The sequence below is a fragment of the Alosa alosa genome, chromosome 16 (assembly GCF_017589495.1).
Source record: "Alosa alosa isolate M-15738 ecotype Scorff River chromosome 16, AALO_Geno_1.1, whole genome shotgun sequence".
Taxonomy (NCBI): Eukaryota; Metazoa; Chordata; class Actinopteri; order Clupeiformes; family Clupeidae; genus Alosa; species Alosa alosa.
In genome coordinates this window covers 13,201,118-13,227,625 of record NC_063204.1, presented here as the reverse complement: position 1 = coordinate 13,227,625, position 26,508 = coordinate 13,201,118, and the positions used below count along the sequence as shown (strand labels likewise).

Genomic DNA, 26,508 nt, shown 5'->3' with positions numbered 1-26,508 from the left:
GACAGCATAGGTAAGTACACACACACAGACACACACACATACACACACACACAATACACCATACACACAGACAGCATAGGTAAGTACACAGACACACACACACACACACACACACACACAATACACCATACACACAGACAGCATAGGTAAGTACACACACACACACAGACAGTACACATACACATACACACACACACTATACACCATACACGCAGACAGCATAGGTAAGCCAGACATGTGCGTATGTGTACACACAAATACACACACACACACACACACACACATACACACACACACACACACTATACACCATACACACAGACAGCATAGGTAAGCTAGATGCACACACACACACACACACAGACAGCATAGGTAAACCAGATGCACACACACACACACCATCCAAACAGACTGTATATGTAAGCCAGATGCACACACACACACACACACACACACACACTACACCGTACACATAGACAGCATAGGTAAGCTAGATGCACATACACACACAGACAGCGTAGGTAAACCAGATGCACACACACACACTTACACACACACACACAGGCTGTATAGGTAAGCCAGGCGTGTGGACGCGCACACACACACACACACACACACGCACCATACACACAGACTGCTGCAAATGTAAGCCATACATACACACACACACACAATTCACACTATACACACACTGATGGAACTGTGTATTTATACAGACTGATGGAACTGTGTATGTATGTGTACTCTAACGCACTGTACATAACAGCATGTGAATACCATGTACTTGAATAGAGTGAATTGAGAATGGAGCCAATTTAGCCAAGTAAACAAGTGTCTATGTTGAACTGCATTACTGATAAGTTAGGCTTCTGAGTGGTACCTCCTCTGTTGTGCTTTCCCCTGTGTGTGTGTGTGTGTGTGTGTGTGTGTGTGTATGTGTGTGTCTGTTCAGCCTACTGGGATGCCACCAGGGCCTTCATGATCCTCTCCATCCTGGCCTGCTTCTTCGGTATTGTCATCGGGGTCATGGCTTTCATACACTACTCTTCATTCGACGGCTTCGACAAAACCTTTGCTTCCGGAATCCTCTTCTTCATCTCCTGTGAGTGCCAGCAGACATGCGGGACACTTCTGGGCCCAAGTCATGCCCGTGTCACATGACTAACTTTAGGCCCATGTCACATGACTAAGTTTAGGCTCGTATCACATGACTAACTTCAGGCCTGTCTCCCACATGCCAGAATCAGCTCATATCTACACTTTCTGCTGTTATGTTTGCATCACTTTTAACTAAGTTATAAGTTCTCTTTCGTAGTCTATTATATATTTTTTTTCCACTCTTCTTTGTCTAGCAGTTCTTTAACACAATTATTAAACTCATTTGGAAAGGTCACCACCAATGTGAACCAACAACCTGCACTTGTGACTCTGAGACGCAAGATAAAAACTGAGCCTAAATATTTTGTTTGGTCCCAATATTCAGTCGGCCACTGTCCTGATTTTAAACTTTATCGTTCTCCCTGTCCAGGCTTCTTCGTGCTATTGGCCATGGCTGTATACACAGGAGTGACAGTCAACTACTATGGCAAACGATACGGGAACTGGCGATTCTCCTGGTCGTACATAATGGGCTGGGTGTCTGTGGTGCTGACATTCTTCTCAGGTGAAGAACGCAGACACGTTAACATGCAGTAACATTGCTGTTACATAATGCTTCATGAAAGGGTTGTATTATATTCATCTGAGGTAGCTGCCTGGTCTTGACTGTATAGGGAGTGGCAGCAGCAGTCATTTTTATGGATGTGTAGACTAGGATAACTCAGACTGTAATCTCCGCTCCTCCCCTGCAGGTATCTTCTACATGTGTGCCTACCGAATGCACGAGTGCCCACGGAACTCTGGCTCCCGCTAGAAGAGTTCCAACCCAACGTTCTCTCCAGGAAGTTCCACTCAGATGGTCCCTCAAGCGCATCACAATCCAAGTTTCAGCACTGCCATTTACTGTGAACTACCTAAACCATGAACTGAAAACAAATAAATTACATGTTTCATTCTGCTTGTCTGGAATGTCATTTCATATGATACATGTTCAGGGTTTTTTCCACCCTTTCATAGTTCACACATACTGATAAAAAAAAAAACATGAGCATTTCTGCTCTCTAGTGAATGTACTGCAGATTTTTAGAAGTTTAAAAACTTCCACCCCAACCCGTCCCCCAGGATTTCCATCCATTTTGATGAGCAACGTCAAAACTTTTCCATGACTTCAAGGACCTTTCACAAAATTTCCATGACCTACCATACTAGTACACAAAGCTGCATGCTTTTCCCTGCAGGATGGGCATTATCTATTGAAAGAAAATTACTTAACCTTTTTTATGCCTCTTCCAATAGGCTAGTTTGTCTACGTCAATTCAAGTGGAAACCATCATGACACTGCAGAAATTTGCAGAATGCCACATTATCCAGACTACAATAACACATTTTTGTTAGACATACAACAAAATCATGACGTTCCCAAAGCTTGCAACGAATTTACTGAAATTCACACCTTTACCAGGCCTGAAGAATGGGATATCAAATTCCATAATTACCATGTCCATGTGATCTAGGTCTATGGAATTAATTCAAATTCAATCTCAATTGTGATTTCTAACGATTATAAAAATATAATCGAGATACAATTATTTTGCAGCGATACTCTTTTTCTCTTGTGTAATAAATTAAGCACTCTCTTTTGCCTTAGTTTTGCAGCGATACTCTCATTTTGTCTTGAGTAATAAATTCAGCATAATAATTTCTCTTTTGCTTTACAGTGGTAACCAGTTTATTTTTTACATTTGTTTTTCAGTTAAATTGTTTTTGTTTAGAAAATCATTTAGCAATCCTGATCAATAGTGATCTGAATATTGACCAAAATAAATCATGATTATGATTTTGGCCATTATTGAGCAGCCATTACTTTCACTCAAATAAGCACACAAATCCGTGCAAATATGAAGACCGGACTCACTAGTTACCTAAACATACCGATAAAATAAAATTCAGAGCCACATGCTTAAACAGCAAAATTATTTATTTGATGAAGACAAACATTGACATGGCAAAGTGCTGAGGAAAAAAGATAAATAAAAACAAAATTAAATAAAAACTTAAAAAGGAGAACCATGCTTTAAAAAAAAAAAAATAAATAAATAAAAAAATTCAAAAATAAAGAAAATACCAAGGAGATGGAACAAAAGGAAATGGGGTGATTTTAACCACCTGAGCATAAGTGACCTGTCAGGCGCTCAGATTCCAGTGAAAGTCTTTTACAGTGGAGCAGTTTCAGAACGCATTGCTTTAACAAACTGGGAAAATTAGATAGTAATGCTTATGAAAGAACACATTTCAGGAAAAGGTCTCACGCAAAACAAACATGCGCCTGCCATTGGTGCGGGAGGGGAAACTGGAGTGTGAGTGTGTGTGTCTGTGAGAGAGTGAGTGAGTGAGTGAGTGAGAGTGTGTGTGTGTGTGTGTGTGTGTGTGAGCTGGCGTTAGCAATAGGGAGAGTGGTTTGGCCGTGGAATGCCTTAGTCGACCTCCTCGATGGTTGGTCCGGAGGACCCTCCTCCTGGTGCAGCGCCTGCGCCCCCGAAGCCACCGGGCATTCCACCAGGCATCCCCTCGGGCATGCCGCCAGCACCCTGGTACAGCTTGGTGATGATTGGGTTACACACCTTCTCTAGCTCCTTCTGCTGGTGCTCAAACTCATCCTTCTCAGCACTCTGCAGAGAACACACAAGCATGTCTTGTCAATCAAGCTCAAATGTGTACATACAACATACAGACACACACCGCAAGACGCATGGCTACAAGACAACACACACACACACACACAGCTGTCCAAAATATATTTTATGTATTAAGTACGAACGGGCTTGTGTGTTTTACAACCAAGTTTCCATCTACAACCCTATAATTAGACTCGTAAATAAAATGGTAAAAAACATTTTCCATTCTATGTATGCTTTAAGTGTGAGCAAGCAAACTTGTATGTATCTGGTTTAGGGTTGCAAAATTACGGGAAAGTTGGAAACTTTCCATTGGAATTAACGGGAATATATGGGAATTAACAGGAATAAACGGGAATTAATGGGAATAAACTGGGAATTTTTAATATGGCAAGTTAGTCTATAACAGGGAACTTAAATGTAATGGACAAAACCCCATCTTGCAGTTTAATAAAACAACCTGATTTAATGCAATTTCAGTCGAATTTCTACCCTGCACATATGTCAATCACATGCACACAGCAATCGGCATAGGCTGCTAGACATAAAGGAAACCTATGGTGTGTTCATATGCATGGGGAAAAAATGTTCCAACCAATCGGATTTTGTTGTTGAGTGGTGGGGTGTATCTTGGGCAGTTCAGTGTTGCTAGTTTAGCACGCTAGTAAACCATAGGCAGAGAATGGGATTCCCGCTAGCATGCTAGCTAGCTTTGTATACTAAGCTAAGCGAAAATACGAACATACAAATCATATTGCTTATTACGAAACAAAATTTTTATGTTTGTATATGAAACAATTTGTATGAATTACCCAAAATTCCCAGTTAATTCCTGTAAATTCCCATAATTTCCTTTAATTCCATGAAAGTTTCCAATTTGGAATATTTTCAAAATTCCCCAGTTTAACTTCCCATGGTAATTTTCCGCCCCTTTGCAACCCTAATCTGGTTCAAAAGACAGTGAATGTAGACCTGAGTGAGGTGTGTACCTGGTTCTTGTCAAGCCAGCTGATGACCTCGTTGCACTTGTCGAGAATCTTCTGCTTGTCCTCGTCACTGATCTTGCCCTTCAGCTTCTCGTCCTCCACGGTGGACTTCATGTTGAAGGAGTAGGACTCCAGGCCGTTTTTGGCGGACACCTTTTCACGCTGCACATCATCCTCAGACTTGTACTTCTCAGCCTCCTGCACCATGCGCTCAATGTCCTCTTTGCTGAGGCGCCCTGAACAGAAAACACAAAACAAATGGTCAGATATGAGCAGCTTTGGGTTTAGGCCAAACATGACATGTCGTCCATCCAAAAAATTTTTTTTTTTTAAAGAATTATTTTCAAGTCTTAAATGGCCTAGCCCACACCTCAATTCCTGCACAGTGCCTGAGAATCTGAAGCCCTGAATGTCGCAGTGCTTGGCACACACCACCCTCCCTAATGGCGCACCTTTGTCGTTGGTGATTGTGATCTTGTTCTCCTTGCCAGTGCTCTTGTCCACAGCAGAGACGTTCATGATGCCATTGGCGTCGATGTCAAAGGTGACCTCGATCTGGGGAACGCCGCGGGGAGCTGGGGGGATGCCTGTCAGCTCGAACTTCCCCAGGAGGTTGTTGTCCTTTGTCATAGCCCTTTCACCCTCGTATACCTAAGCGAGTGACAATTAATTTAAATGGGACATCCTTCATGATTGTAGAGATTTCACATTAACATATACTGTTTGCAGATCACTGTGTGTGTGTGTGTGTGTGTGTGTGTGTGTGTGTGTGCTAAAGAACAAACCTGAATGAGTACTCCAGGCTGGTTGTCGGAGTAAGTGGTGAATGTCTGTGTTTGTTTGGTCGGGATGGTAGTGTTCCTCTTGATGAGTGTCGTCATGACGCCGCCGGCGGTCTCAATACCCAGGGACAACGGCGTGACGTCCAGCAACAGCAGGTCCTGCACATTTTCAGACTTGTCTCCAGACAAGATGGCTGCCTGGACAGCTGCCAACACACACGCACAAACACACACACACATCAGTCTTGCGAAGATGATCATTTGACTACCCTCCTCTATACAATTACTTTAGTTTTGGTTCCCCCTGCATTCATTTAAAAACAACTAATGTAGTTTAGTCTTATCACCTGCTCCATAGGCGACTGCTTCGTCGGGGTTGATGCTCTTGTTGAGCTCCTTGCCGTTGAAGAAGTCCTGTAGAAGCTTCTGGATCTTTGGGATGCGGGTGGATCCGCCCACCAGCACGATATCGTGGATCTGGGCTTTGTCTAGCTTGGCGTCCCTGAGCGACTTCTCCACAGGGTCGAGTGTGCCGCGGAAAAGGTCAGCGTTGAGCTCCTCGAAGCGGGCCCTGGTGATGGACGTGTAGAAGTCGATGCCCTCGTAGAGTGAGTCGATCTCGATGCTGGCCTGGGTGCTGGAGGAAAGTGTGCGCTTGGCCCTCTCGCAGGCCGTGCGCAGACGACGCACAGCGCGCTTGTTGTCGCTGATGTCTTTCTTGTACTTGCGCTTGAACTCAGAGATGAAGTGGTTAACCATGCGGTTGTCGAAGTCCTCGCCACCCAGATGAGTGTCTCCAGCTGTAGACTTCACCTCAAAGATGCCATCCTCGATTGTCAAGATGGACACGTCAAAAGTGCCACCGCCCAGATCAAAGATGAGGACGTTCCTCTCTGCACCAACCTGGGAACACAGAGGAAACAAGTTCAGTCAGAATAATAGCAGATGAACCAGTATAACTGGATTCCCATCAAAAGCCCCTATGGCACCAAATCTAATCAGCACATTTCTGCAAGATAAGTGAATTCAAAAAAACTCAGCTGCGTAAAGGCTCGCACAATTTGTTGTTTACAAAAGAAAAAGAAAAGAAAAATATACTGGTGTATAATGTGCAAGTTTTCATTAGAGTGTGAAACCTCCTTCCTCTAGTGTTGGTTTGGGTTTAGTGAGGGTGCTGCGGTTGAGAAACAAACGTGTTGGGGCCTTACCTTCTTATCCAGGCCGTACGCGATGGCGGCGGCTGTGGGCTCGTTGATAATTCTCAACACGTTCAGGCCAGAGATGGTTCCAGCGTCTTTAGTGGCCTGGCGCTGGGAGTCATTGAAGTAGGCTGGCACCGTGACGACAGCGTTGGTAACAGTCTGCAGGAGGCACACAGACATCATTAAAGGCAGGTAAATCTCATTACTTCACATGCAATGGCTGGCATTTATCCATCAAAAACTTAAACCTAAAGTACCCATGCAATCTAATGTGCGAACTTGTACTTACTTTCCCCAGGTAGGCCTCAGCGATCTCCTTCATTTTGACCAACACCATGGAGGAGATCTCCTCAGGGTAGAAGGCCTTGGTCTCGCCCTTGTACTCGACCTGCACCTTGGGCCGTGTCGAGTCATTGATGACCGTAAAGGGCCAGTGCTTCATGTCAGACTGCACCACAGTGTCATCGAACCGCCGCCCAATCAGCCTCTTGGCGTCTATGGCAATAGGGAGAATCAGTATTTTTACACACACTCAAACTGACTTTCTTCAAATGTTTTTTTCTTCTTTTTTTTTAACAAATACATATGATATTTTAAAATTGGTTGTAATCCTAATCTTTAGAAAGGTTATATGGAGCTAAATTTGTCTCAATAATATTTGTATATGAGCAGAGGGGGATCCACAAATATTTCTTGATTTGCATGTGTGTTTTGATATCTACAAATAAAAAAGATCATATTTGTAACTCGTATATTGATTTTTACAAATATAGATGTGCAGATTTGTATATAAAATGCCATTTGTAAAAGCGAATTTTTTTTTCGTAAAATGTGATTCTGCATTTGTGGATCACCAGCACATGTATTCTTCGCTTTCCAAAGTTACGTTTGAGACGTTCTTCGCATGAAAGTCGCACAGTCCACACGTAAAAAAATCATATTTCTAACTTGTAAATTGTTTTTCACAATTGTAGATGTGTATTTGTAAATTAAATGGCATTTGTAAAACTGAAAATTGCTTTTGTGAAATCTAATTTTGCATTTGTGGATCACCAGCACACGCAGTTTTAGTTTTTGCATTTGTGGATCAGCACACGTGTTTTTGAGACAATCTTTGCGGCAGAGGAGCCACCCAGATCCACAAATAGCCTACCTCTAATTTGCCTGCTGACAGACTTTCTAATCCAGTAGATGGCAGTGTTGTTCTATGGGACTCATAACACACAGATCTAGCGAAGCTAGTTCTTAAATCTAACAAGTTATGCCTTTTACAACAAGCTTTTTGAAGGAAAAGTGGTGTTTAATTTCCATAATCTTTGTTTAGTGAACGTATAAAACCGTCACTTTGTAAGCGAAATCAAGAATTACGATCTTTGAGTTTGTTTATCGTTACCTAGCAACCGAGGCTTTATTATTGCAATTTCGAAATGTACAAGAAATGCAGTAGTGAAGTGGTTAGAGGAGCGAGCTTTGACTCCAAGGATTGTTGGTTCAAATCCAGGAGTAATCATTCTGCCAATGTTAGTTTTGGACGGGATATTTACATGCCAACACAAAAGTTGTAAAAGTAGGCCTAGCCAACTATACAACTAACATTCGATATTGCAATAAGTTCTAACCAAAGATTCTAGATCTGAGCTCTGTTCTAGAATCTTTGGTTTTAACACCTTAAAGCCTCGGTTGCTAGGTTTTCGGTATAAATGGCATTTTATTTACAAATGCACATCTATATTTGTAAAAATCAATATATGTGTTACAAATAGGATTTTTTTTTATTATAGATATCAAAACACACATGCAAATCAAGAAATATTTGTAGATCCCCCTCTGCGCATATACAAATATTATTGAGACAAATTTAGCTCCATAAGGTTGCACCCTCATTAACAATTAGAGACAGGATGGTTCACAATAAATTCCTTACCAAAGACTGTGTTGGTTGGGTTCATTGCCACTTGATTCTTTGCAGCATCACCTATCAATCTTTCCGAGTCTGTGAAGGCAACATAGCTGGGTGTGGTCCTGTTTCCCTGGTCGTTGGCGATGATCTCTACTTTGCCATGCTGGAAGACCCCCACACAGGAGTAGGTGGTCCCCAGGTCAATGCCAACTGCTGGTCCCTTGGACATGTTCCCTCTGTCAGGAAAAAGCAAGAGTGTAAAGACTCTAGTGCTTCCTTGCAACGTAACACAAAGCTAAATTTAACACAAGGAGCGGTTGCTTAATTATTTATCGACTTCTAAGGTGTCAGTTAGCGTGCACTTTTCCGAATGATGCGTCCCTTTGGCATTCAATAATGTAAACCTCTGCCTGTCTGTCATTCTACGACAGTTGCATCTGACGAGTGAGAGTGATCCGCCAGCAGCACCTGTCAAAATGGTTCTCAACAACTGAGCAGCTGAGCTGTCCACTATAAACGGAACCAGACCGAAAGGCCGTGACAGCATAGCATCTAATCAGCTTTGAAGCACGGTTACTATCGTATGTATTGTTGTGTTCTAAGAGCACGTTTGAAACGGATTTGAAAAGTCTAAACGTTAACATAACGTTTACCTTTCCACTTAGGCCGTCGTTTCCGTCAACGTCAGAAAACACGTTATTTCACGGCCACATTTGATAACCAACGGACTAACTTAGTGTATTAACGTTGGATATTAACTTTCATAGCAACATTAAGCCATTTGAAGTAAATCTCGTTAATGGTCGTATTTTTCTATTGACATAGATTCTATGGACACAACATTCAGTTGTAATGTAAAATCGAAGCAGCAGAAGCGAGGGTGTGCCTTGTCTTGCTAATGTTAGCGTTAGGCATATTGAGTTTGAAAGCAGGCGTTTGGTGCTAGAACATTCTGTTCAGTTGGCCAGCCCAGACGTCTTTCAAGCAAACGAACAAGCGAATCGACTCACGAGGCGGGGAATCATTCACATGGAGTTCTAGAACATTCTCGCCGCGGGAATACAACTGTGTAAACCGAAACCGTGGGAGAGGGAAATCTAGCTAGGAACGGAGATAGTTAGCAGCCTAGTTATTCTTCCAGTCAGAGCTGCACTAAGACAGCTATGCATACCAGCACCGGCAGCATCTTTATCCAGCTAGCTGCCTGCCTGCCGACATGTGATATTCCTCGCTAGCAGGAAAAGGCACACTCTCAACTGTCATCTCCAACTGCCAGCTCTGGAAGCTGGGTCTAGTATCCACCAACGATATAAACGTCACATTAACGTTCCAGACCTTAATTAATCAACTAAACAAGCAGACAAACACAATATCACCAAACTATCAGACACAGCCTATTCCTATGATGTTAACATTAAGTGACGTATTTTACTAATATGGCTTCACTAACGTTAAACGTTAACATTTGACATTCACTGTTAACGTTAGGGACATCTCTCGATTCAGTTTTCTGACACACACCATTGTTAAACACGCTGTTGTAATAATGTTGGAATACTGCGGTTGGACAACTTCATTAACGTTAAATGTAGTAAAACAGACATGCTGAAAAACGTACCTTATCAGTGTAAACTGAGATGAAAAGTCTGTTCAGTAATGCAGCTTCTCGTCCAGCTCTACTACTGACGCTTCGAAGGGGGAGGCAACGGCACGCTATTTATGATAGCTAGCTGTAGAAACGTCGAGAACTTACTGAGGCTCGGCTGGCCAATCAAACGCCCCAAACAATCCCTAGCTACTTCCTCTGCTTGTCATGCTGACCTGTCAGTGGAGGTTGTAGGCGCTCTTCTCCAGAATCTCCGCTGTCAGTCGGGGCCATTAATGTACCATACAGTCTATGGTCGGGGGAAACAAAATTATCACGGTTATCAAGACTTTGACCGCATCTACTTTGAATTAGAGCAGGGTTTCATGTGTGTAATATTGTTTTTGCAGGTAGGCTATAGAAAGTATACTTTAAAAAGTCGAAACTGTAATGTAACAATTTTAGAAGACCAAACGTTTTATCTTGATTGAAATCAATATTTTCATGGCCAACTGAATGACATCAACCTGTAGGCCTAAAAGAGTGGATCCACTGCAGTTGATGACCTACAGACAACAATCAGTTTAAGGAATCTGCAGGCTATCAGCTGTTCCATATGCAACATATTTTATTATGCTTGAATTGGGCGATCTGAACCATCACAAATAAGTTAGCGCTTTGTCCAAAGGGTGACGCTACTGAGTGCTAGTGAGCTCGCTCAAACTGTGCTGCGAAATATGGAAAGAGTGAGTCCCATGTGCAGATCAGTCAGGATGTGACGGGAGGGGCCTGGCAGTCTGCTCTGCTGGGCAAAGGCCAGCAAATAGACCATTAGCATACAACTGCAGAGACCAAGTAGGCCTAGGCCTATAGCTACACTCAAAATGTAAGAAGAACTGTTTTGAAGTAATTGTTTTTTGTTAACCCTCCTGTTATCCTTTGGGTTAATTTGACCCCAAGCAACGTTTAACATCATAAAATATATGGTTCACTTTTTGTTTTTTTGTTTGTTTCATGACTTTTCCTCAATTGAAGGGTACAACAGAGTTATTATGCAATTTGTACAATATTATGTTTTCAATGTCCTGTACAAATATTTTGTAAATTGATGTTCCTTGGGGTCAGTTTGACCCCAGCTGTATGAAACATAAGATACATGAATATTTGACACATTATGGATATTATTATTGTAATAGTATGAGAACATATTGTTATTATCATTATTACATACACAAGTACATATTACATATAAGTAATTTTGGCAGGACTGTATATAGGCCTAAGTCAAAAGGGGAAGCAACAGCAAGCCTTTGGGTTGCTGGATGGGCAATATTGCCAGCCAGGGTTCCAAGGTTCATAAAGGGGTGTGGGGAGTGTGGGGTGGGATTGTTTTGTAAGGCTTTTGATGGTGGTTATTACACTCTTGTTAAGTACCTGTCACAAAAAACTGGGTAACAATATGAATTATAATAATTTTCTGAGGGTTTATTTAGCTGGGGACAAATTGACCACAAGGATAAAGCATGTCTTTAAGATTTGAGGGTAAGACAAGGGTTAAAGCATTAATATGGATTTACAGTTTCCCTCCTTCTCTTTGGAGTTCCTTGGCATAGGCCTACTAACTGAAGAGTGGCAAACGTGATCCAGAGAAAAGAGACAAAATAGCCTGGTTTCTGAGCGAAGGGGGCATTGGCGTGTTGAGGGTTTGGAGGTCGCATGGCTCAGCTCAGGGAACAACAGTGTTTGTGTGTGTGTGTGTGTGTGGTCCCTGACGAGTGCATGTGCTGCATTCAAAGAATAATAAATGATTAACATGACAATTAAGACATACATATGTATTTGTTCCAATGTATTGACCCTAATTCGAAATGTTCACTATAGGGCACTAGGTGATCCATAGCAAACACTATAGTGAGTGAACATTTCGAACACAAATAAATGTTCTCTCAGCAGGTCCTCTCTTACATTACAGCGGTTCAAAGATATGTTCACGGTGAATTTAAAAATATCTTGGACACCAGCCAAGAGCAGCATCATGGCTACATAATAGTTTCCTTCCCAGCAGGCTTTGCAGCCTGTCTTAATGAGACGAGGCGTCGGCAACATTGCTGGGCTGGGCCTTTAGATCTGGTGCATTTGGCAGAAACGTCATTCCTCTGCTGCCATAAACACATTCAGTACAGTATAGGCTACTGTCAACTGCACTGAAACCTAACCGGTGGCTTCTGTTCCCACTGAAAGAATAGGTAAGGTGTGCTTAATAACAAGAGGGCATATTGTGTTATGGGCGTGATAGAACCTCCTTTATGCAGAAAAGATCAACAAGAAAACAACCATACTCTCTGGAGAAGAGAGGGTGGGGGAGATGCTCTCCTCAGGGACATGTGTAATAGCCCGATGGGTAGGACACAGTGTTATGGTGCATGATTGAATGGCCCTGGAGAGCCAAAACTCTGCCTACTGACCTACACAACTCACGCAGGCAGGATTTTATGTCATGGGCTGCTTTTGGCTGATCATGGTGGGCATAGGCTAATGTAGCATGCTTTGGGTGCTATTTGTTGTTGTTGTTAATGCTATAAATGATGAACATACTGACTTCACTTCCTCGACCCAAAGTTAGACAATCCCGTTACTGAAAAAAAAAACGTTACGTGGTTCTTACGTGATTGCCAAATACATTCCCAAAAGAGCAACTCTTCCTCCCTGCAATCACGGAGGTATGCAGCACTGGGCACACTCTCAGCCTGTTGCATAACTGTGTGGCCCTATGGCGCGGGAATCGTGCCTAAAACCTTCCGACCGTCCATCTGATCAACCAACCGATTGATCAACCGAACGTCATACCGCCTTACTTACATGTAGCCTATCAGAATAATTGCCTTTTTATAAGCAGCCTACATATACCTACATGAACCTACACGTATCCAACATGTGCCCAGAATTGGTGCAACATGTACTTATTCTGTTGGAATACGATGGATACATGTAGGCTTGTGTTGGAACTTGAATAACTGTACAATGTTGAAACTTCATTAAATGAACATTCATTAGTCTATTTATGTCGTTATTAGTAACAAGCTATTGCTATTGTTGCTTAAACTATTATGCGTAATAACCATCTGCATAACAGGACTACAAATTATCTGCGAGATATGAGAAATGCCATAGGCTGGCCTTACCACACTTTCTCTTTCTCAACTGCAAAGTTGTCTCAGAATGGTTTTATTGGTTACGCGCCATAACACACGAACGTCATGCAACACAAGGGAGGTCAATTAAACAAGCACGATACACAAACAGGGTAGTCACATACAATACACGGGGTAAACACATGAGGTACAACATAAAGAAAGACTATACCAGCTAACACATACATGACAAGGTAAACGCAATTACTCTCACTAAACCCAACATCAACATTACACACACACACATACACTGCACAGCACTATGGGAGTTCAGTCATGAACCAGCTAGGCTCGGTTCACTACAATACGTAATGGAAGCATATGAGCCCACTTCAAATCATCTCCAAATATGTGATTATGTATCCTAGCCTATAGGCTAAGTTTAACAACGTTTTATGGACAATATCCCTCTGACTGCAATTTGAAAACATTTTGGTGTGCTGTACTGTAAAAGTAGGCCTACGGCCATTTCTTAGAGTGACTTGAGATTAACATAGCCTAAATTTCAGTATTTATACTGTATGTTGACACTAATAAAGATACGTTTATTAAGTAGGCTAACAAATGAAAAGTGTTTTCAGCTGAAATGGCATGAAGGCTATAAGTGGACCGCCTGGACCTTTGAGCAAAACATCAGCAGACAGAGAAGCCCTCAGTGTAGCAATGCACACTGCTCGGGGGAACCTGCTTATCCAACTGTGAGTCGCCAATCGAACTGACAGGCTTATCATAAATTCGCATTTATTTCAATTTGGCTATAGGCTAGGCTACGATTAAAGTTCCTATGGTTCACAACTACTCGCAATATGCTCGACACTAGTTAACCACAATTTGTAGCCCTATTGGTCATGTTAAGCGTTAGCCTACTTGCAATGTGAAACTAAAATCTAAGACAGTAGAAAATTATGTTTAAAGACAAGCCTTTAAACATAATTTTCTACTGTCTTAGATTTTAGACAAACAGACAAAATGCACTAAAAACAAAACCTGTGGTAGCTACACATTTGTTGTTGCATGATAAAGCAATGAACGTGCTGGTAGGCGTTTGACATGACGTTTGATGGATCCACCGGTTTTTGGCATCATTCCCGCGCTATAGTGGCCCGACAAATATGCATACACAAAACGGTCTGGCACTAACGTGTACAAGAAAATGAAAGTTAAGTAATCCATGGGTAATTGGTCACTGGCATTAGAATGTTGCTTTTACATGAGTATTCGGGTTAGGAGGACAAAATCTCTTTGTATCGGTCTTTAACAGCACAGTAACCCAACAATCATATCACACGTGTTATAAATTCATCAGAGGTCAAAGGTGCTTCCATTTTTAAATTACATTCAGACAGAATCTCTATAGGCAACTCAAAATCTGATACACTAGAATAGAAATGGAAAAGATAATGGACATAGCACTGTTTTAATATATCCAATGTAGTTTACAATAAGCAGTCAGTCACACACAGAATGGGCTTCCTGTGATGTTTATCTTTTGCTCGCCTTTAATCAACATGGAAGAGTGAGAAGTCAACTATAATGATTTAAAATGTAAAAAAAAACCTTTACATAGCCAAGCCAACTGTGTCTTGAAGCCAGGAGCTGGTGGGTTGCAGGTTCATAATTTGTCAACAAGAAAAGGTCACTACCGCACACTGGTGTCAACTATAATGATGCTTTACCCAACTCACCAGATCTGAATGCATGCCTAATGTCTGAATGAGTTGGAAAAACATCTTGGTATCATTTTCTTGTGTGACTGACATCGATCTGATGGCTAGTACTGGCACATATACCCTTCCAATTTCACCTATAATGAAGTTAATTCAAATAAATGTATTATTTAGTGATGTACTGACAGGAAATTTACTGTAAGTGAAAGTGTAAATTTGAAATTGTGTTGTGTTACAGAACTGATGTTTAACAAAGCATTAGGGTGGTATAAGGTATTCTCATGTTGCTCATCTTTTTGGCCTATTCCCTTTCAGGGGTATTGTGTCCCCGGCTGGACGCTATAAAAGGGCCCTGCAGAAGCAGACAGTCTGGTGGAGCAGGTCACAGGAGCGCTGGGGATCCGTCTGTTTCTGAGCTCTCGGGATTTCTCTCCTTTCAACAGTCATGGTAAAGTGTTCCTCTCTAAGGGCTCTCTATAGGACTCCATTAACATGCCTGTTAGTGGCATAAAAACAGCATTTTAATTTCATATTAAAGAGTATATATATATATATATATATATATATAATATTAACTATTATATTTAATGTAATATTAAATATTACATGAAAATGAGATCATGTTGTCTGAGGTGACTTATTGATTGGAAATAAATAACAGTAGCTTGTTATCATGTAAAAGGTGTCTTTTGGCTCTTGTTGACAGGACATCATGCAACCGTCTCTGTTGGTCTGTTTTTTGGGGCTCATTGTCTTGTGTCGAGCTCAAGACTCAACCTTTGTGAAGTGCGCCAGGGATACTGTGGACTACCGGCCACCCAGTGAGTCAAACTCCCCTGTATTCCTGGACCACTCTTGGCATATCTATGTCCAGCTGGACATGAAGATATACTGTATGTTTGTATTGTATGTATATATGTATTCAGAGTATGGTTTAAAGTGTCTGCAGCATATTGGGTGTCACTAAAACAAAAGTGACATTTCTATGTGTTTTGTGTGTTTTGTCTTCTATTTTGAGATGACTCATAGCAAACATGCATTTCTATTCATTGCATCTGAATAGAATAGCTCATAGTATGTCATACTGTGTCATACAGAAAACTCTGATATGAACGTGACCTGTGGGACCGATAAGATGTACTTGAGTATTCTGCTGTGTCCTATATACTTTGTCGGGTACAACGAGACCCTCATGGCCCTCAACAGCCAATTCAACACGCCAGGGTGCCAGGGCATCGCTGAACTGAACACCAGCTCTCCAGTCCTCAAGTTCAGCTTTGGTATCAGCAAACAGGGTGTAAACCTCTGCGGTAACTCACTGAAGGTACCGGGCCACTGAGTGTGTGTGTGTGTGTGTGTGTGTGTGTGTGTGTGTGTGTGTGTGTGTGTGTGTCATTTTCTTCTGCATTACTGAGCCTGTATTTAGAATTTTAAACATCCTGAAAGCATTCTGTAGGTGGTGCATTGAGAAGATAAAAATATTGTACATGTAATTTTCAAAGCATCATTACTTACAACATTATTTCATGCTAGCTTAAAATTTCACTGAGTATGTCAGTGTCAGTACTGTATGGGTTTGTCAGTACTCTATGTGAATGTCAGTACTGTGTGGGTATATCAGTACTGTATGGGTTTGTCAGTACCTTACGGGTATAAGTATAAGTATACTCTATTGATCCTGTGAGGGAAATTTGGTCTCTGCATTTATCCCAATCTGTGAATTAGTGAAACACACTCAGCACACAGTGAACACACAGTGAGGTGAAGCACACACTAATCCCGGCGCAGTGAGCTGCCTGCAACAACAGCGGCTCAAGGGCACTTCAGCCGTGCCTACTGGTCGGTGTTCGAACCGGCAACCCTCCGGTTACAAATCCGAAGCGCTAACCAGTAGGCCACGGTATGTCAGTACTGTATGGGTATGTCAGTAATGTGTGGGTATGTCAGTATTCTATGAATATGTCAGTACTGTATGGGTATGTCAGTATTCTATGAATATGTCAGTACTGTATGGGTATGTCAGTACTTTATGAATATGTCAGTACTGTATGGGTATGTCAGGACTCTGTGTGTATGTATGTCAGTACTGTGTGGGTACAGTATGCCATAGGAGGCCCATGGTAGAGTATCCCGTATGTGCACATACTGACTGACTGATGTCCTGACAGATCACCAGTGAGGCAGGGACAGGGATATTTTCCCAATACTCCAACGTGCAGCAAGTCAACATCTCTGGGAAAATCAACTCACATGACCCCAGCGCCGGAACCATCACCTATAAGCAGGAGGTCATGTACCAGTTCTCCTGTCAATACCCGCTGGTATATTTTGTCAACAACACAGAACTAAGTGTGTGAGTAGAGCCAGATCTCTGCCTATGTGTGTGTGTGTGTGTGTGTGTGTGTGTTGGGAAAGGGGGGTGGGAGAGATAAAGTGTATGTCTTATTCACTTACTCCCCGTATGAGTATATGTTTGTGTGTGTGTCATTAACACACGTCTGTTACAGGTCAGGGGTAAGTCTTGCTGTTAAGGACAACAATGGCACCTTCATTAGCACACTGAGCATGTCACTCTACAAGGTAAGGCTAATATGTGTGTGTGTATGTGTGTCTGTGTCTGTGTGTGTGTGTGTGTGTGTGTTTTTGTGTGTGTGTGTGTGTGTGTGTGTGTGTGAGTGTGTGTGTGTGTGTGTGTTCATGGTGGTCTATGTGTGGATCTATTTCTAGACCTTAGGAATACTGATAACTCTAGAAAGTGGACTGGCATAAAGTGTGTGTTCTAAAACATAGGATCAAGGTTTCACACAACCCATGTCGATACCACAAAATGGCCTCCAGCTGAAAACCCGAATCTTTGTGGAAATCAAGGCCACTAATCTCACAGACAGGTGAGTCTGTGACTGTACTTTTATTTGAGGAGCCACAAAGGGTTAAATGACTCAAACTCATCTTGACAGATTTCAATTAATCATCCCACTGACAGGTTCAACGTTCTCCTGGACCGCTGTTATGCCAGTACGAGCCCCGCCCCCACAAATAGCACCTTCTACGACCTGTTTGTTGGGTACGTACACCAGACTACATACACACCTCTCTGCGGTGGGTCTGCAGGCACATTGATTCTGTGTCAAGGTCAACATTGATTCTGTGTCAAGGTCAAGAGTCAAAGCTTCAGGCTCGCTCTTTGCTAAGTCCTTTGACTCATTATTGGTGGAACAGTGGTATCGCCTCTGTCTGACAATCAGCCAATCCCGAATTAGATTCCTGCTCTTGCAAGTCCGTGATGCAAAAGCATCTACTAAGTATCAGTCAACTTTAACTTTATCAGTCAATATTCAAGTAACAAAAGTATAGAATATGTTACATAGAGATCAGTGAAACTAAATTTAATTGAATTGAATTGAGTGGAACTAAATTGAATTGAATCTGGATTGAAACCTGTTGAGCGAGTTCTGCTGTCTAACCACAGGTGTAGCAAAGATATACAGACGGTGGTGCACCTGAACGGAGCCTCCCAGAGGGCCCAGTTCTCCTTCGAGGCGTTCCGCTTCACGGAGCACAAGAACAAGACCGTCTCCACCTTCTACCTGCACTGTCTCACCCGGCTGTGTGAGAACTCCACCTGCGCCTCCATGATGCCGGTAAAGCACATATCCACCACAGCAGTTACCATAGTGACTCTGATGAAGGGCTCTGATGGATCCATTTTCATACTTAGATGACATCATCATTTATATAATGCATAATTAACACTGGGACTACTATCACTTGGGGGTCAAATGTGAAGAAACACTGGTAAAGAGGGTATTTTGCCTAATTTTTGGGTGATATTTTAGTTTTAAACCTGCTAATTAGCATTTGCGGCCTAAAACTGGCCTCCATAGGCAACATAGAGCGGGTGAATAGGGTAAAAAATTTAACTCCTTGATATTCTTATGAAACTATACTTTATGTAGAGACAATATTTTTTTGCATTTCAAATTTTCTGAAAATATAGATGTAATTTACCAATATCGCATTAATAATGCACTAATTTGCATATATTTCAATTACAAATAAAAAGAGACTTCTGAATATTGGATAGTTAACATTGAATGTAGTCAGGTTCAGGTTTGTCTTCAGAACTTTTTATGGATTCAGAACCCTAAAAGAATGGCTTGTTCAACCAGTCCTAGGTTATGCCGATTTCAGTCGTCCCTTTATCTTAGAGACGGATGCAAGCCATGCAGGTTTGGGGGCAGTTCTGTGACAGGAGAAGGATGGGTTACGGCGACCAATAGCCTTTGCTAGCCGGGGCTTGCGGCCAAGTGAGAGGAACATGTCAAATTATAGTGCCATGAAATTCAAACTCCTTGCAGTCAAGTGGGCAATCACAGAAAAAAATGCAAGTATCTCATGGGCAACAAGTTCACCGTGTACACTGACAACAATCCCCTCCAATACCTGCAGTCAGCGAAACTGGGCGCTCTGAAACAGTGCGATTGCCATAGCCAACATGTAAGCCTCAAGTGCACCTATCCAACACTTCGATTTGATATGCCAGAGGTGCTACTGGCCCTGGATGTGGCAATCCGTGAATTAGTGAAACACACAGTGAGGTAAAGCACACACTAATCCCGGCGCAGTGAGCTGCTACAACAGTGGCGTTCAGGGAGCAGTGAGGGGTTAGGTACCTTGCTCAAGGGCACTTCAGCCACTCCTACTGGTCGGGGTTCGAACCAGCAACCCTCCGGTTACAAGTCCGAAGCGCTAACCAGTATACCACGGCTGCCCCCTTGACTTGCTCAGGACCTTACCCCCTGAAAAGTAGCGTAAATGGCCCCAGTTGCTCCCTCAGCTCCTGTTCGCCTATACCACCATGTACCAGTCCACACAGCACTCCCCATACGAGCTGATGTTCGGTCAGAAGCCACAGTTACCAGTCGACCACCTACTTGGAAATACTGGAGGTGACCACAGGGACAGTCCACCGACTGATTGGGTGGTGCAACATCAAGAGTACCTGACTTCTGTCTATGCTAGTGCTAGGAGACACTTAGAAGAGGCCGCGGCATATCGTAGGCGTGGTGGCCCTGACACCGTACCCATATTACCACCTGGCACTCTAGTCTTCTTCTAGTGGGCGGTGGTAGTGTAGTGGTTAACTAGCTGGACTAGCGTACAGTAGCCTGAAAGTTGTCGGTTCAATTCCCGGCTTCCACTGTTATGCCCTTGAGCAAGGCACTTAACCCCAAGTTGCTCTGGGGACAATGTGATCCCTTGTAATCTAGCTGACATACAGTATGTAAGTGACTTTGGTCAAGAAGTGTCTGCAAAATGTAATGTACATGTACACTCTTTTGCAAGAACCAAGATGGTGTTAACTTTAGCCTTGACCAACTGTTCCAGGCTCATTTGGAGGGCGTACTAGATTAAAGAGAGCAAATGCACATGGTTTAGTGTCTGACCAATGTTTTCCCTTGAGTTTTTTGTTTTTTGTATTAGATCAGGCTGTGAGAGGGCCATCCGTGGTTTGTCTGTCTGTTTGTTTGTTTGTAACTTATATCAGTGGTTTGTCTGTTTGTTTGTACCTTATATTCTTTTGTTTGTTAATTTTGCCTACTGCTACTTAACTACCCATGCCTATGACACCTAGTGGTGTGCTGTGTTGCCTGTACTATTATAGATTATTTCCAAGACAAATTTCTCTTAAAGGAACACGCCACCTAATGTCAGTAGTAATATATGTTCTTACCTTAACTTTCACGAGTTGAGTCATACCTCTCCCATGTCAGTACGTGCACTCAAGCGCTCTGGTGCGCGGCGCGAATGTGTTAGCATGTTGCTATGCTAGCGGGCTCAGACGTAGCCAGACGTAGAAGTAATCAAAAACATCCACGTTTTCCCAACTTAAATACAGTTACACGAGTAGTTGATTAAAATGTCTACGGTCAAACACCATGAAACGTGGCGATTTTCCAAGCGAATAAACAGGAGAACTACAATGTTTGGTGCAATAGCACTTGGGAGTACTTCGACCTAGCGTAGTAATAGTAACTAGAAAAGCATTTCCTGAAGGAAATACAGTGCATGAAAATGCAAAAAATATTATGTAAAATATCATACAGAGTAAAAACAAACTATATTGGTTGCTAGGTAGATGAGGTTTAATATAGTTGGAATGACTGAATCTCCCCTAGTGGGGAAGACTATCAAATGGCTTTTAAAATTGCTACAACATAACCTAAATACACAACTTAATTTAATATAGTTGGAATGACTGAACAGTTAAATAGGTGGATAGTTTATATAGTTAAATGATTTGCTTGGTAGATAAGGTTTAATATAGTTGGAATGATTGAACGGTTAAATAGGTGGATCATTTAAATGGTTAAATTATTTAGGTAGATAATTGACGATAACTGACAGTTGGAATAGCTCTAATGTTTGCTAGCAGTTATGCTAACTATGTTATCAAAGATAATAATGTTAACCAAGTTACTTAACTTAGCTAATGTTTTCATTTTTAGTAGTTATGCTAACTAGCATGCTAACTATGTTAACTTAGCTAATCATTTTTAGCAGTTATGCTAACATGCTAGCATGCTAATTATGTTAACCATGTGACTTAGCTAACTTAGCTAACCATTTTTAGCAGTTTTGCTAAAAATGCTAACTAACATGCTAACTATGCTAACCATGTTACTTAGCTAACTTAGCTAATCATTTTTAGCAGTTTTGCTAAAAATGCTAACCTAACATGCTAACATGCTAATTATGCTAACCATGTTACTTAGCTAACTTAGCTAATCATTTTTAACAGTTTTGTTAAAAATGCTAACAATGCTAACAATGTTAGCAATGCTAACCATGCTAACTAGCTACAGTGGGTAGGAGTCATAGTTGATGAGAAGTAACAGTTACAATGGCTGAACAGTTAAAAAGTTCAGTAGTTTAAAGGGTTAAATTGTTTAACAGTGAAATATTGTAGTGAGGACTTTTATTTTGAAACAGTTTTTGGCAGAGGAAGCAGTGTAACAGGATGTGTAGTCTTAATAGGGCCAGTTTGTATGCTTAAAGCCTGAGAATGGCAGTTGGGACAGGTGGCCTGAACACCTGCCATAGGATTCTAATTGCTTAACGGCTCTATTGTGATGTCATCAGCCCATGTTAAGTCTATGGGGAATTTTTTGAACAGTTTTTAATTAATAGTTTAAAAAGTATAAAAGTTACAAAGCTGAAAAATACATAGCACTCTTGTCCTAAGTAAGACCTACGTAACATAGTTTGAATGAAGTTTCTACGTTAAACAGTTGAAGCTGCATTAAATGCGTTAGAAGAAGAATAAGAAGAAGCCTAGGAAGAACAGTACAGTGCATTTTCATGCACTGTAATTAACACCTAATTGTAGATCCTATCCACCACAGAGTATAGAATCCATGCTTGATCAACCCCTCAGCCTCCCCCTCCCCTCTGAGCGAGAGAGAGGCACACACACACTAGCAATAGCAACATGCTAACACATTCACGCCGAGCACCAGAGCGTTTGAGTGCACGTACTGACATGGGAGAGGTATGACTCAACTCGTGAAAGTTAAGGTAAGAACATAGCCTATATTACTACTGACATTGGGTGGCGTGTTCCTTTAAGGTAGACAATAGAATGACATGGCAGGTCAAGGAAAGCATCAAGAAAAGCAAAGATTAAGAAATCGTTTTTGACATAGGCAACAAGGGAGGAGGTGTTTTTTACACTTTTCAGACACTCAAAGTTTGAAAACTATGGATATTGTTTTTAGAACCAACAACCTTTCTACATTATCTGTGGGTTTTGTGTGCAAAAAGTGGAATTAATTGTCAAAAATTAGAAGGAAATGTGAAAATCACTTTTCGGACTACATATAATCACTTATTTTAAAACATACAGATAAAAACACTAAAGATGGATCGTGAAAATTTGAAGACAAAAAAATCTTGTTACTTAATTTTGACATGAAAATCTAGCGGGAGCCTATTTTCCAAACACAGCGTACTGTACTATATGTATGTATGTATGTACTGTACTATATGTATGTATATATGAGTGCTTAGGTTGACTAAATTAAACAAACTGTTATAATTTAGTTGACTTTCTCTTATCAAAATACAATTAGTTGACTGTCTGTTTGGTTGTGATGTAGTTGATTAGTTCCTAGTATACTTCATTTGACTGTTTAGTTAGTGAAAGCTGAGGTCACATATCTGAGAAACACAAGACTTCTCATTTTATATTTTATTGTTCTAGGAGAAACTAAGGAGATTAGCTTGACTATTGCCAGACCAATTGACACTGTAGTTCATTTTCCAATGGGTGTAACAGCACTAAAATTAAACTTAGCTTGGTTCATTAAACTCTTAAGCCTTTCAGAAATACTGCAAACACATCTTGTTGAGAAATTGGTTGTGTGCAAAAGTGGTTCAATGGAGCTCCTCTGTCTGTTATTGTCTAAAGCCTACCCCACACAGGACAAGCGATTGCAATTAGTTTGTGGGATTTTTGTAATTTTGGAAATGAGTTTCAATTGGAGAGATTCCAGATCGATCTGCCAGAGCAAATTCAAATGTGGTCTTAGATTTGTGTGGATCTCAGGCTATAAAGAGATGTCTTTTTAGATTTTTTCTGATGAATATAACTGGGCTGAATGACCTGTCTCTATTCTTAGACCTGCAACTCAAGGAGAAGAAGGGAGGTGGAGTCTGTTTTGGCCAATAGGAAGAGGAGGGAGGCGGAGTCTGAATCTGATGTAGCTATGGTGTCATCCGGGCCCATCTTCACAAGAGTGGACAGCGGTGAGAGAATTATAGCGCAAACTAAAAATCTAACTGGACAAATGAACACATCTGATCAAAAGACTAATTTTATCACTCCATGATTTGCACATTTCATAAATTGTATTTTTTAAGGTTTGTGTATATATTGTAAAATAAATTTGTTTATATTTGTTTATGTTTACCAGCAACTCCAACAAATGCAATGGTGCAAGGTAAGCTGTGCTGTCATGACCCTTTTCTCATCCCAAATTTCTCTACCGAGCATCCATGAAGATTAATTAATTTGAATATATATTTATTTATTTATAGATTGCTTATAACAATATCTCAGAGGTTGAACCGCGTAGAGTGAGCGTTTGGGCGACACCGGTCGGTCTAACACTAAACACTGCTATGGTCCTCTCTGCTTCTTCAGCCTCAGGCTCCACCCACTCCACTGGTGATCTGACAGGAGTGGCCATCACCACGGGGATCCTGTGCGCTGCCTGTGTTGGCATGGCAGCTATCATCGCGTTCCTGATGAGGAGGAGGATGACACGCTGATCCTGCCAGGGACGCCATAACACAGTTGACCACCTTGGTAAAGTTACTCAAACACATTCAACATTCATTTAACATTCATAATGCAAATAACTGTGCAACACTCAAATATATCCTTCAAACAACAAAGGGTGTATTGAAAATCATTGTGGCATGTGAGGGACATCAGTCTCTATGTTGCGCAATTGGTTTAATTTTGGTGATGAGACCAGTTGGTCAGGGAGCATAATAAAAAATAAAAAAAGCTGGGCCAACTTAAAAATGTAAGGCAACCAACTGCCTAAGCTTTCTAAGTTTTCTGAACTTCAGGCCTTAATAGTTGTGCTAACTAATTCTCATACGTTCTCAAACAGAACAGAACTTTAAGTTTACTCAAACTTCTTTTAAAAGTATAATCAAATGGGAACACTGATTTAGTTCAGATTAAAATTATACTTTGAGTAAACTAATAACCTAACTTAGATATGTAAGCTGGCACAACTGCACGGTTCCAGAACTTGAAAAAGCTTAGGCAGCTGGTTGCCTTACATTTTTATGTAATTTTAACAAATTTTCACTTTGTAAATCTACTTGTGAATCTACTGAACAGGCTACATTAAAGACAACGTGTTTAACAACTCAATAAAACTTTATATTCTGTTTGACTTCTACATTGTAACAGAATTTTCATGTAAAAGAAATGACACCACTGTAAAACAAATCGTCTTATTTTACATAAAAAAGAAAGTCAACCTATTTCACTGTTTTTTTTTTTGTAATTTCAACTTGACAGTGAAGAAATCAAATATTTAAGTTAAATCATCAAATGCTAACTACTAAATCTTTACACTTACCCCCCCTATTTTGAGTTTTTGCTCGAAATTGCACACCGCCTAACAATGGCCCTATTTCAACATACTTTGACTTTGAAAGGGTAGAATGATTTTTTTTTAAGGCGGTTTTGTACATCTCTGGAAATGACCACATTCTGCCCTTCTGGGTCATTTATTTTGTCTTGGAAACACAACTGAGGCCCACTAGCAGGTCTTGTGAGTCTGTATCTTAAAGTAGATCAATATAGGCTGAAACATGAGTACTTTAGACCATTATTTGCCAAGATATGCTCATGTGTTTTGTAAAATGCCCTATGGAAACTCCCCATAGGACTTTTGGCTATCCAAAATACATACTGACAATAAAATGCTTACTGTGTGGCAACCTCTTGGTGTAGAAGCATAATCCTGGTCTCAAATGAAAGGTAACACTTTGAGGTTTGCTATTTGGAATGTATGTCAGGAGTTCTGATATAGAATGACTACACAAAATATGGAATGATTACACAAATGTCTCTATTTTTGCATTTTCTTTGTTGGTTCAATGAGTGTGTATAAGATGGACATAAAACAACATGAATTTGGTGGTTAGGACAATTCTAAAGGCCCAGCACTGACAGGGGGCCCCCAGAGAGTCTCGTCCCCAATAATATTATACTATTGGAGGGGCCCAGAATGATTGTCCGTCATAGGGCCCAAATTAAATAGCAGCGCCCCTGCAAACACATAATGCAAGAAAGCATTGAGTGCCTAACTTTGTGACACCACCAAGGGGGCAGATCAAGGCTGATTGAGAAAGTAGTCAATTTCGCATTGCACCCAAGCATCTCCTTCTCCTCTTCTTCTCCTCAATGGTAATCCTGACAATACTCTGAAAATCTCTCAAACAGGTCATTTTGCTCATCAGTTGGTCTGTGTCATACACATCCAAAAAAGCCACACTAAACAGTAATAAGAAAAAAAACATTATAAACAAAAAAGTAACATTTACCCATAATCAGTAATTTCAACTTGACAGTGTTTCAACTTTGGTTTTAAAGTCAACTCAATAATATGTGTTGAACTTAAAATTGTAAGTTATGGTCCTAACTACAGCAGTTAAGGATTATGGGTAAATGTTACTTTCTTTTTTAAAATGTTTATTTCTTTTCTCATAACTGTTTATTCTGGCTTTTTGGAACATGTATGACAACAATTGATGACCAAAATGACTGTGTAAGAAATTATCAGAGTATTGTCAGGATTACTATTGAGGAGAAGACCATTATTAAAATATATGG

At 41.0% G+C, this 26,508-nt stretch overlaps 3 protein-coding genes across 6 annotated transcripts in view; 2 read left to right on the top strand and 1 right to left on the bottom strand.

Moving 5' to 3' along the window:
- lim2.3 (lens intrinsic membrane protein 2.3) overlaps window positions 1-2,052 on the top strand; it is a 3,023-nt gene extending 971 nt beyond the window's left edge. For all 3 annotated transcript variants that reach the window (XM_048267138.1, XM_048267139.1, XM_048267137.1), the window contains exons 3-5: window positions 953-1,102; window positions 1,529-1,663; window positions 1,851-2,052. In XM_048267138.1, coding sequence (XP_048123095.1) covers window positions 953-1,102; window positions 1,529-1,663; window positions 1,851-1,912 — 347 coding nt within the window. In that variant the 3' untranslated portion in view covers window positions 1,913-2,052. The remainder of the gene's footprint in view (window positions 1-952; window positions 1,103-1,528; window positions 1,664-1,850) is intronic.
- A 1,124-nt stretch (window positions 2,053-3,176) lies between these two features.
- hspa8b (heat shock protein family A (Hsp70) member 8b) lies at window positions 3,177-10,397 on the bottom strand. 2 transcript variants are annotated; one of them, XM_048265786.1, is made up of 9 exons: window positions 10,262-10,397; window positions 8,668-8,879; window positions 7,033-7,238; window positions 6,750-6,902; window positions 5,889-6,444; window positions 5,545-5,747; window positions 5,212-5,410; window positions 4,763-4,995; window positions 3,177-3,767 (listed from the first exon to the last, which is right to left on the bottom strand). In XM_048265786.1, the coding sequence occupies exons 2-9, from the start codon at window positions 8,870-8,872 to the stop codon at window positions 3,573-3,575; spliced, it is 1,950 nt and encodes a 649-aa protein (XP_048121743.1). In that variant the 5' UTR covers window positions 8,873-8,879; window positions 10,262-10,397; the 3' UTR covers window positions 3,177-3,572. The 2 variants fall into 2 exon arrangements, with proteins under 2 accessions (XP_048121743.1, XP_048121744.1); XM_048265787.1 differs by lacking the exon at window positions 10,262-10,397 and adding an exon at window positions 9,297-9,565.
- Window positions 8,895-25,001, top strand: si:dkey-4p15.5 (zona pellucida-like domain-containing protein 1). Its single transcript, XM_048265788.1, has 12 exons — window positions 8,895-9,224; window positions 15,402-15,534; window positions 15,793-15,907; window positions 16,184-16,410; window positions 17,255-17,439; window positions 17,594-17,666; window positions 17,877-17,974; window positions 18,070-18,150; window positions 18,556-18,727; window positions 23,768-23,894; window positions 24,062-24,088; window positions 24,292-25,001. Exons 2-12 carry the CDS (start codon window positions 15,532-15,534, stop codon window positions 24,417-24,419), a joined length of 1,236 nt encoding a protein of 411 aa, XP_048121745.1. The 5' UTR covers window positions 8,895-9,224; window positions 15,402-15,531; the 3' UTR covers window positions 24,420-25,001.
- The last annotated feature ends 1,507 nt before the right edge of the window (window positions 25,002-26,508 follow it).